Source organism: Bison bison, unplaced genomic scaffold (assembly GCF_000754665.1).
Source record: "Bison bison bison isolate TAMUID 2011002044 unplaced genomic scaffold, Bison_UMD1.0 scf7180017864072, whole genome shotgun sequence".
Classification (NCBI taxonomy): domain Eukaryota; kingdom Metazoa; phylum Chordata; class Mammalia; order Artiodactyla; family Bovidae; genus Bison; species Bison bison.
In genome coordinates, this window is record NW_011494644.1 from 5,632,198 (window position 1) to 5,644,330 (window position 12,133).

The 12,133-nt window shown below is 46.1% G+C and overlaps 1 protein-coding gene across 1 annotated transcript in view; it reads right to left on the minus strand.

The window, feature by feature from the left end:
* The window catches only part of USP31 (ubiquitin specific peptidase 31), an 83,447-nt gene that overhangs the window by 70,637 nt on the left and 677 nt on the right, over positions 1–12,133 (minus strand). The window contains exon 2 of the mRNA XM_010837418.1: positions 11,860–12,133. Within this exon, the coding sequence (XP_010835720.1) occupies positions 11,860–12,133 (274 nt within the window). The remainder of the gene's footprint in view (positions 1–11,859) is intronic.

Here is a 12,133-nt window from a genome sequence, read left to right on the forward strand (position 1 = left end):
CTTCCTGATGTTTTTCTGGAACTCTCTTGCTTTTTCTATGATCCAGCAGATGTTGGCAATTTGATCTCTGGTTCCTCTGCCTTTTCTAAAATGCGGTTGAACATCAGGAAGTTCACGGTTCATGTATTGCTGAAGCCTGACTTGAAGAATTTTGAGCATTACCTTACTAGCGTGTGAGATGAGTCAACTGTGTGGTAGTTTGAGCATTCTTTGGCATTGCCTTTCTTTGGGATTGGAATGAAAACTGCCCTTTTCCAGTCCTGTGGCCACTGCTGAGTTTTCCAAATTTGCTGGCATATTGAGTGCAGCACTTTCACAGCATCATCTTTCAGGATTTGAAATAGCTCAACTGGAATTCCATCACCTCCACTAGCTTTGTTCGTAGCGATGCTTTCTAAGGGCCACTTGACTTCACATTCCAGGATGTCTGGCTCTAGGTGAGTGATCACACCACTGTGATTATCTTGATCGTGAAGATCTTTTTTGTACAGTTCTTCTGTGTATTCTTGCCACCTCTTCTTAATATCTTCTGCTTCTGTTAGGTCCATACCATTTCTGTCCTTTATCGAGCCCATCTTTGCATGAAATGTTCCCTTGGTAGCTCTAATTTTCTTGAAGAGATCTCTAGTCTTTCCTGTTCTGTTGTTTTCCTCTATTTCTTTGCATTCATCGCTGAGGAAGGCTTTTTTATCTCTCCTTGCTATTCTTTGGAACTCTGCATTCAGATGTTTATATCTTTCCTTTTCTCCTTTGCTTTTTGCTTCTCTTCTTCTCTTCTTTTCGCAGCTATTTGTAAGGCCTCCTCAGACAGCTTTTTTGCATTTCTTTTCCATGGGGATGGTCTTATCCCTGTCTCCTGTACAATGTCATGAACCTCCATCCATAGTTCATCAGGTACTCTATCAGATTTAGTCCCTTCAATCTATTTCTCACTTCCACTGTAGTCACAAGGGATTTGATTTAGGTCATAGAGAAATGCAAATAAAAACAACAATTAGGTAACACTTCACACATGCATAACATGGTTATTATTTGAAAAAAAATGGAAAACAGCAAGTGTTGGCAAGGATGTGGAGAAATTGGAACCTTCATGCTTTGCTGGTGGCGATGTACAAAGGTGTGGTCACCGCGGGAAACAGTTTTACAGTTTCTCAAAAAGGGGGTTGAAAACAGTCAGACACAGCTGAGCAACTTTCATTTTCACAGGGCAAATTGCCCAATAAAAGAGGACTGGATGATTAAATTATCACTTAGCAGTATGACACCGTATGTATCATTAAACTTTAAACAGTGTAACGACTACAATTTAGAGACATGGGGAAAAGTTTTATAGATTGCATGAAAAAAAAAAATCATAATCCAAAGCAGCTTGGCCAGAAGCTACGTAAAGTGTGTACCATATTCGTAGACAAGTACAAAATGTAGACAAGTACAAAAATGTAGACTGATGGCACTTCAAGGCAATGTGTTCAGTAAGTAGAGTGAGAACATGAATGTTATCATCACACTGCCCTGAGTTGAAGTTCAAGTTCTGTCCCTGGGAACATGTAGAGAACCAAACTACATCAAGGTCAGAGATCTAACCTTGCCTAAAGCATTACTCAGTGACCTGCTCCCCACCCATCCACCACCCTACCCTTCTGCTCCAACCACACTAGACCTTGAAATTTTTTGAATAAACCAAGTTGTTTGAGGTTCTAAGTCTTTGAACATGATGGGTTTTCCACCCTGTTTCCAACAGGCCTTTCCCACCTCTCCCTTTATCCACCAAGAGGATTCCTACCAAATCCTTCCAGACTCAGCCCAGGGGGCATGTCTTCAGTCCCCCACCACTCTCAGATTCCCCTTTTAGGTTTGCACGGCACTTCTGTATACACCTCTATCACAACACTCATCCAAACCTACTGCAATTGATTCTTTACCCCTGCCTTCCCTTCTAGACCCAGAATTCCCCACAGGCATGGACCATCTCACTCATCCTCGTACAGCCCGGTGCCTCCCAACACAGGACCAGCCCAAGCAATGTGCTCACTAAATCTGCAGGCTTAATGAATTATGTCTACAATACTTCAACCTGAATTTGACTCTTAATGGATATAAACTGATGTTTCTGCAGCTCTGTACAGAGCTGTATTCAGGGCTAAGAGCAGGAAGTCAACCAAAATAAGACAAGCTTCATGACTCAGCTTTCTTGGTTTTCCGCCTATCTCTCTGCCCCTTTAACAAGTCCAACAAGTCCTTCCCTCCTCCTATCCCCTTATTTTTAGTTTCCCCCAAGGGGCTGGCTGTGGGCTTCTGACTACACACTCAATACTCCTGGCTTTAGTTATCACCTCTATGCAGCTGAATTCAAGCTATCAAGATTCCTTCTTAGATATCCCATGACCCCAACCCCACATGTTCAAATTACAGTCATGATCTTCTCTGCCCTCAGTGCCCCTTTTTGGACTGCTCCATCTCTGCCAGCGCTCCCCTTACTCTCTCCATCACCCAGGTCTGACCCTGGTGTTTCCTTTGCCTCTCCATCTCTTAGCTGGTGTTAATCGCTCAGTCGTGTCACACTCTGTATTTTAAAGAAATGCAGCCTCCCAGGCTCCTCTGTCCATGGCATTCTCTAAGCAAGAATACTGGAGAGGGCAGCCAGTCCCTTCTCCAGGGGATCTTCTGGACCCAGGGATCAAACCCGGGTCTCCTGCACTGCAGGTGGATTCTTTACCATTTGAGCCACCAGGGAAGCCCTAATGGAGAATCCTTAATGATGTCACGACATCCTTCAAAATGTCTCTGGATTCACCCTTTCCTCCACCTCACGTCGCTTCTGTGACTGCCTTCTCCAAACCCTTACCTTCTCCTCCATTGTATTCAATTTTGCTCACCATCAGACCCATTTTTCTGAAACCTCTTTTTCCATCAAACCAGAGTCTGCCCAGCTCAAGAAGCCTCCACTGAATCACTGCTGACTACTGCCTCAAGGCTAAATAGTTGTGGCAGGCTTTCATGGCCACACCTAATCTGTCCCCTTTCACCTCCTCAGCCATCTACAGTTAATTCCCCTTGTCACCAAATCAGTGGTTCTCAACCAGGGGCAATTTTGCCCCCCAGGGGACATCTGGCAAAGTCTGGAGACAGTTTAGATTGTCACGACTGGGGTGGGGGCAGGAGAGTACTACCTGCGCCTAGTGGGGAGAGGACCGGTACGCTGCTCAGCATCCTGCAACACCAGGACAGCCCCCACAGCAAAGACTCACCCAGCCAATAATGCCAGGTATGTCAACAGGACCAAGGCTGGGAAAACCGCTCCAAACCCCAGGCCCCTGCAGCAGAGAGCCCAGGGCCTCCTGACCCCAGACGCTGTGCCTTTACTCAGATTATTCCCCTACAGTCTGAAATGGCATCTCTCTCTCCTTTAATGGACCAAGCTTTATTTATCTTCAAATCCCATTTCTAAGCTACTTCCCACAGTTTTAAATATCACCTACAGACCAATGAGTCCCAAATCTTTATCTCTAGCCAGCCCCGATCTTCTGAACACCAGACTCCCTTATCCACCTGCCAACTAGACACCTCTCGAGTGTCCTATTTAACCCATCTGAAACTGAACTCCAGAGCTGCTGCTCCTCAAGTAAGTGCACAGCACCAGTAATCACCCTGCTGCTCAAAACAAATGCCAGGGACTTACCCTGACTGCTCCTCTCTGCCTCAGCGCCTTCCCTGGAATCAATCCTTTAGCAAGTCCCGTCGAGTCTACCTCCAGATACATCTCAACTCCACCTGGTTCTCCATCCTATGCCCCACCGGTAGGTAGCTTTACCTTCGCAAAGCCTCCTAACTGGCCTCCCTGCTTCCAGTCTGTGTTAACTATTCAGACTCAGAACGTGATCACTTTACATTTCAAGATCATGCCAGAACTCTGCTTAAAATCTGCAACAGCTCCCCACTGCTCTTAGAATCAAACCTAATCCTTTCCTCTTGCCCTACAAGGGGGTCCTATAGGCCCCACCTCTGCACACCCAGCCCCCTTTTCCAGCTTCATCTATCAGATGCCCCACCCAGCTCTCTAAGCCATGAAAAAGGCCTGTCAAGACTTTCAAATGTACCCCCAGCCCTGCCCCTGCAGGACATTTGAATACATTTTAATCTCCCTACCTGGTCATTACTCTCTCTCATACACCTTAGCTTTATCTTCTTAGCTCTAATTATTTTACTTTTGTATTTACTTTTGGTTGTGCTTGGTCTACGCTGCTGTGTGAGAGCTCTCTCTGGCTGCAGTGAGCAGGGGTTGCTCTCTAGATGCACTCACTGGGGTGCCTCTCCTGCTGCAGAGCACAGGCTCTAGAGCACACAGGTTTCTGGACCTGCAGTTCCCAGGCTCCAGAGGAGACTCAACAGACATGGTGCACAGGCATAGTTGCTCCGCTGCACGTAGGATCTTCCTGGAACAGGGATCAAACCTGTATCCTCTGCACTGGCAGGCGGACTCTGAACCACTGAACCACCAGGGAAGTCCTCTAATAAATTTTAAATTTCACATTTACCAGTGTGTGCTGATGAATACATCTGCCTCCTCTGTAACAATAACAGTTTCAGGAAGGAATGGACCATGGGATCCGGCACCGTTTTTTACATTACTACGCTGTTTGGTTTACCCCTATATACCCAATGACTGGGGCTCCCAGGTGGCTCAGTGGTATAGAATCTGCCTGCTAATGCAGGATATGAGGGTTCCATCCCTGGGTCAGAAAGATCCCCTGAAGAAAGAAACAGCAACCCACAACAGTACTCTTGCCTGGATAATCACATGGACAGAGGAGCCTGGCTCCAGTCCATGGAGTCGCAAAGAGTCAGACACAACAGAACATGCACGTGTACCCAATGACTAGCGCAGCATGTGACATGAGTTAGGAGCTCCATACATTCATACATTCGCAGAAGCTTAACAGCCGGCAATGAATAAATGAATCTTCTACTTACACTTCTGCTCACCACGATTTCACCATTCTCTGAACCGCCCCCGAACTTTACCAGTCAATACAATTTTTTAAAAATTTCCCTATAATACTGGTAAGGTCTCTGATGGCTAGAACTCTGTCCCAGAATCCTCACACTTAATCCTCTATTCCCAACCCCTCCCCTAAACCAGTCCCTTTGTACACAATAACTGCTCAGTAAACATGGTGTAAGTCAGCAAATTCCACAGCTGCCCTGTGTATCTCTGTTCCCCAACTAGTCGTCTTTACGCTTTCCTTGCACTTTCTCATGAAGCTGCACACATCAGCTGGGCATGTACTGGAGAGAGAGCCACATGCTGAAGAAGCGTGGAGAATAGGCATACCCAGAAAACAAGCCTAACCCACGTGAAAGAAAGTAAGTTTGAAAATTGATGAATAGGGCAGCCACTTGTAAGAGGAAGCATATGTCAGGGGCGAGGCCCTAGCATGTAGCATGGATGGGTCAGTCTTGTCCTGCACAGGCTTTGACTGGGCAGTCTGGAGAGGGCCATCATCGGTGTAAACGCACGTTTCCTCTGTCTCAGCAACACCACAGCCAAGACTTACTCCTTAGAAAGGGAGACTAGATCCATGGTGAAGGACTGGCTAAAAACTATACAACCAAAACACATGAGTGGGCTTCCATTGTGTGTGCCAGCCATGAAGTCATGTCCGGCTCTTTTCAACCCCATGGACCCGCTACAGCGGGCCAGGCTCCTCTGTCCGTGGAATTCTCCAGGCAAGAACACTGGAGTGGATTGCTGTGCCCTCCTCCAGGGGATCTTCCTGACCCAGGGATTGAACTCAGGTCTCCCGCACTGCAGGCAGATTTTTTACCATCTGAGCCACCAGGGCATCTATACAACTGTTAAAAAGAATAACAAGGACCTGGATGTTATTAACAAAAAACAATAAAAGCTATGCTATCTGTGATATAATTTCAAGTCCAGGATAGGGACATAGAGGAAAGTAAGCTGCAGGACTCTATGGGGACTGCGAGCCCATCCACCAGAAGATGTGTCTGTTATATGCATTTAAATGGTCTGAGAGGGCAATTTTTTAAGGAAGACTTCCAAAAGTACCGAAGCCTCAGGAGCAAGAGCACATGCATACAGCTAGCTGCAGCTGACCTTATTTTCACTACGATTTGGCACTGCAAGCTTAGAGGGAAAAAATGCTACATGTTTCAGCACGTCCACCCGGCCTGTTGGTACATTTTACGTTGAGACCTGTTGTTTCAGTGGCTGTGCTGATAAAGAGACACAGAACCAGAGCTCCGACCGGCATGGGGGGTGGCGGGTGGTGACAAACTCGCAGTCAGAACTCTCCCCCAGCCTCTAGCCAGCAGGTGAGCCTCAGTCTCTTCACCCAGAAAGGCTGAGGATCCCTCACACCTCACCCGCGTCGTCTTCCAAGTCTACAATTTGATGACAATCTCAGTGCCTTTCTCCTTCAAAGCTTTGGAATTCATAAACAGAGGTGACCGCGTTTGACAGACAAGGAAACAGGCCAGGAAGAGACAGTCTTTCTATTTAATACTGACATAAATCGGAAGGTGATCAACACAATTTCATTTTGTTTCCTACTTTTCAAATCAATTTGAGGGACACCCTGAAGTCAGATTACTTCTTAGGAACCACTGTGAGATGTCAAGGTACTAAACCACTCCATACAACCAGGAAAACTTTCACCATAGGTCTGTACATAAAATCAGAGCTCCCTAGTATAAGTCTGTGACAAAGTAAGTTGTGAATCTGAGCCAGTGAAGCCTGATGGCTAGCTTGTCTGCCACTACTCGTTTATACACATACACTCCATTTGTAACCATTTATACACATATACTCCCTTTGTAACCCAAGAACTCTCACTAATAAATAAGCACCACCAGGCACCAAAGTTCAAGGGGAAAAATGTAGGAGAGAAAATTCGATTCATCAATTACTTTTTGTTTTACAGCAGATTTGGAAGGAGTCCCCCATAGTTCTTTTATCAGTAGATCACTCTGTTCCAGTTGTTCTTTGGAAGCACAATTTGAAAACTGCTGCTATAAAACCTATCTTTGTTACTTGAAAGATGACCATCCGCCTTTCACTTACTGCAAAAGGGCAGTGAGTACTAGAAATCAGAGAGCATCTGTACAAACCTGGAACACCCAAGTGAGCATCCTATGAAAGTTAGGACAATACACTTATTTTCTCTTAGAACACTGAGCACTCAAGTTTCAAAATGATTTACTTACCCTCACAGTTTTACTAAGAAGACAGTGATCCAAGGATCCTGCCAGTAAAGTCTAACTTTTACTCTAGAGCTGCAGCAAACAGAGAAGAAAAAGTAACAAGACAACATTAAAGGCTGGGAAAGGAAGGAAAACTTGCACTAAGGAAATTCAAAATACTTCTCCAACAGTTTCTTAACCTCAGCACTATTAACATGTGGGGCTGGATAATCCTTTTTGAGGGATACTGTCCTACATGTTGTATGATGTGTGTGTTTGTGTGTGCTCATTCATGTCTAACTTTTTGCCATCCCATGGACTGTAGCCCAGGAGAAGGCAATGGCACCCCACTCCAGTACTCTTGCCTGGAGAATCCCATGGATGGAGGAGCCTGGAAGGCTGAAGTCCATGGGGTCGCTGAGGGTGGGACACGACTGAGCGACTTCACTTTCACTTTTCACTTTCATGAATTGGAAAAGGAAATGGCAACCCACTCCAGTGTTCTTGCCTGGAGAACCCCAGGGACGGGGGAGCCTGATGGGCTGCCGTCTCTGGGGTCGCACAGAGTCGGACACGACTGACGTGACTTAGCAGCAGCAGCAGCAGGACTGTAGTCTGCCAGACTCCTCTATCCACAGAATTTTTCAAGCAAGAATACTGGAGTGGTCGCTGCTTCCTACTCCAGGGGCTCCTTCTGACCCATGGATTGAACCTGTGTCTCTCGTGTCTCCTGCACTGGCAGGTGGATTCTTTACCACTGAGCCACCTGGGAAACCCATGTTGTATGACAGCCCCAAACCTGGAATCACCCCATTAGTTGCCAGCAGCAGCCCCACCCCAGCTGTGACACCGAAGTATGGGTCTCCAGACATCACCAAATGTCCCCAGGACTGGGGGGACAGGGGAGGCAGAAGTGCCCTGGCTGAGAACCACTACTGTAAGAGCAGGAGAAAAATGTCTGCGCAAAAAGAGAAAAAGATATAAGTGGCTGCTAGAGAAGTTTCTTAAAGCTTACCAAGATTGGACCACTCAACTTCTTTCATTCTGGAAAATGAAAATCCAACCTTAACAACCATCCAGCTTACCCAAAACCAAAAATCTGTTTTCCTGGCAAGCTCCTAAGGCTGAAATCAATGTAGTTAGACTCCTAATTGAAAATCTTACAAATAAAATTGTTAGTAACTTGAAATCGTAAGTCAACAAAAATACATTCAAAGACATATTAAGCATTTTTTTTTGCGCTCGCAAGGCAAATTATCTCAAGATGGTAAATTGTTTTTTATCTCCTCTGTCAACTGGTAGTGGCTGCCTGGAGCCCAGAATTCAGCAGGATTCTGAATGTGAGTTCGAGAGAAACGAATCGGCCTCAAATAGCGATGTCTGCCACCAACAGGTGAGGGGGGCGTGGTGACTGGTATGTCAGCATCCACTGGCTTCCTGTTCCACGGTCTTTGTTTTTCACAGGTGCAGAGTCTTCCGCAAGTGAGAGTGCCTGGCATGAGGCAGGTGAGGCACTTTGGTAGGCCGCCTAAGAGAAAACCCCCTCCTTTACTCCTCTCTTCTATTAAGCCAGGAAAATCACATTCCACCTTCCTGCCTCCATGGCAGCCAGGGGCAGTCAAGCAACATGATTATAGTTAATGAGATGTCAGCAGAAGCCTGTGGAGGGGGCTTCTGGAGGAACTTTTATTTCCCTAATGACTTCCTGCCTTGCCTGAGTAGAATGCCCTGAGGTGACAAACATTAAGGAAAAACAGCCAGTAAGAACAACAGAATGGAAACACAGAAGCGGTCTGGGTTCTAAGTGGGCCCATAAAGTCACTGCACCACCTGAGAACCACCTAGCTCTAGACTTTTCACAGGTGAGCTAATTCAGCATCTTTATTGCTTAAGGCAAGGGCTTCCCTGGTAGCTCAATTGGTTAAGAATCCACCTGCAATGCAGGAGACCCTGGTTCGATTTCTAGGTCGGGAAGATCCCCTGGAGAAGGGATAGGCTAACCACTCCAGTATTCTTGGGCTTGCCTGGTGACTCAGACGGTCAAGAATTCGCCTGTAATGCGGGAGACCTGGGTTCAATCCCTGGGTTGGGAAGATACCCTAGACGTGGGCATGGCAACCCACTCTAGTATTCTTGTCTGGAGAATCCCCATGGACACATGAGTTTGTGCAAGCTCCGGGAGGTGCTGATAGACAAGGAAGCCTGGCAGGCTGTAGTCCATGGGGTAGCAAAGAGCCAGATACAACTGAGCAACTAAGCACAGCACACACTGCTTAAGGAACCCTCATTGGGGTTCGCTCTTTCTAGGCTAAACGCATTCCTAACTCACTGAATAAACCTTCAAAAGACGGAGGAGAATGAATGCATGCAAAGTGAAATCTACTACGGGCTCAGAAGATTACATTTTTTTAAAATAGGGTCTCTAAGAATCTGTTCAACTTTGCCAAAGCATACTTTTCCAGAATTATTGACCCATTTCTGTGATCGCTTCTTAATGGATAAAAAAGTGAACACAACCTCTTAAAAAGCAATGAAAATGTTCACATACAAAAACGCTGTATAAGTTGATTTTCACATTTTGGAATAGAAAACCAAATTTAAGACACTGGGCCATGACCTTGCAAAGTTGGCAACTGCTGTGGCTACTTTCAGGCACATGCAAAAAAAGACTGATAGTAGCTGGTGGGCTGGCGTTCCCTCCTATTTTCTTATTTTGAGATCTCTGACATGAATCTCTTTTTTTTCCAGTCCCTATCCCTGTCAAGTATTTCCATTCAAATTTCCAAGATCAAATAGCGACCACTTTTTTTAAGTAAAACAGGGTAGAGAAACATAAATAAAATGTAAGTAAAATGTATTAAAAGAGGAGGAGAGTGTTGTTCCAAAGCAAGAAAGTAGGTCCTCAACCAAGAGCTGATTCCTTAGATAGCTGACCCTTTTATATTTTAATCAAATCATTTGCTTAAATAGATGTATTTTAGAAAGAAACTTCATAGCACCAACGGAAAGCCAGTACCATCTGCCATAAATAGAAGACAAATGTAAAACAAATCCAATGAAAACATATTCAATTCTAGCTACTGTTGCCTACTCAAGTCTTTAAACTGGAAGCTTGTTCTGTTATTTAAAAAAAAAAAAAAAAGGATGGGGGAGTGAGCAAGAACTGTTAAAGACGTGCTATCACCAAGCTGAGACTTTCTCTTTGGCATGATCAAAAAAGAAAGAGAACAGAAAAGGAATTAACTTTCTTACTGTGTGCTTTCCTTCTATTTACATCCGTTTCTCACCTGAATCCCAAATCATCCCAACAATCCCAAATCATCTTTCCCTTTTGCTTAGAATAAGAATCCATTTCCTATTACAGCCTAAATGATCCTACACCATCTGGCCCCAGCCCTCCACTCACTCTGCTCTCGGGTCTCACGCACCCAAAAGATCCAAGGGCCACATCGAGCCCACTGCCTGTTTCTGTACAGCCCACGAGCGAAGAATAGTTTGTAGAGATGAATATTTGCAATCAATTTGATGACAGGGAACATTAATTTTGAACTCCAATTAAGCTAATCATTGTCCTCTCCGGAAAAAAAAAAAAAGTCCCATTCTTTTCCTTGGTAGAGCTGTTATCACAAAATACTGTATTCAATTATCATGTTTTTTTTATTTTAGGCAGTTAAAAAAAAAAAGAGTAGAAATGTGTTTTCTGTTGTTATATAAGTAACTACCTCCTATCCCTGATTTTGCATTTTGACCAGCAGAGCCTAAAACACTTGCTATGCAGCCCTTTACAGAAAGAGTGCGCCCATCCCAGAGCTACCCTCTCGATCAAGTGCACCAAGTTCTTTCTCATCTCAGGACGTCCGCACTTTCCTTACTCCTGGGAACGGCTCTCCCCGGAGCTCCTCAAGGAGGGCTCTCCCTGTGGTTACTCAAGTCTCAGAAAGTCACTTCCTCCTAGAAGTCGCCCTAATCCTTTCCCCTTCCCATGTAATGTACCCCGCCAGCACATGAGTCACATCGCCAGCTTGTACCTCCTTCAAACCACTATCTGACATTACCTCGTTAACTTATTAATAATAAAACTTTTTAATAATAAAAATAATAATGGCAGCACTCATAGTACTACACACAATGGAAACACTTTACGTACCAGGTTGAACCCTATAAAACTGCCAATCTGTAAGACAGAACGGTCAACAATGGGTAACTTCATAGGGTTCAACCCAACAAACCAACTTGTAAGCAGCTCACAACCCAACATACCAACTTGTAAGCCGCTCACGACCATCTATGAAGTAGGTACCAGAGCAGAAAACTGTGGCCCAGAGAGGCTGAGAAACCTGTCCGAGGTCAACCGCTTGAAAGTGGCAAAACAAGGATCTATCTGAACCCAAGCTCAACATTCCCATCCCCAAGAATATAAATTCCCAGGAAACCGGACGGTCTTGCCCATTGTTCCATCCTTCCCCTGGGCCCACCGCACGCAGCAAGCCCTTAAATGCGCGATGAATCAATGAGTGAACGGCTCTCCTTGCAATCCGCACCATATGCCCGGACTCGCGCCCACTCCTCTTTCTTTAGGCACCCAGAGCATCAGTCCTTCGGCCGCGACGGAAGCGGGGAAGGAAGCCCTGGGCGGGCGGCTGCCCAAGGGCTCACCTTGAAGTCGCGGCTGTGCTGCGGGGTGTACTCCAAGGTCCAGAGGGCCCGCACCAGGTGCGCCAGCTGCTCGGTGACCTCGCCCTGGCCCTGCTCGCCGCGGCCCGCGGGCTGCTCGGGGTCAGGCGAGGGCTCGGGCCGCCCCGCCCGGTACTGGCCGAGCGCCAGGTACTCGGCGAAGAGCTCCGTGTTGCTGAGACACTGCAGCGTGGCGTTCATGAAGCACGTGTTGCCGTGGTTCCGGAGCCCCGCCACCCCGGGCACCGGCTCCGCG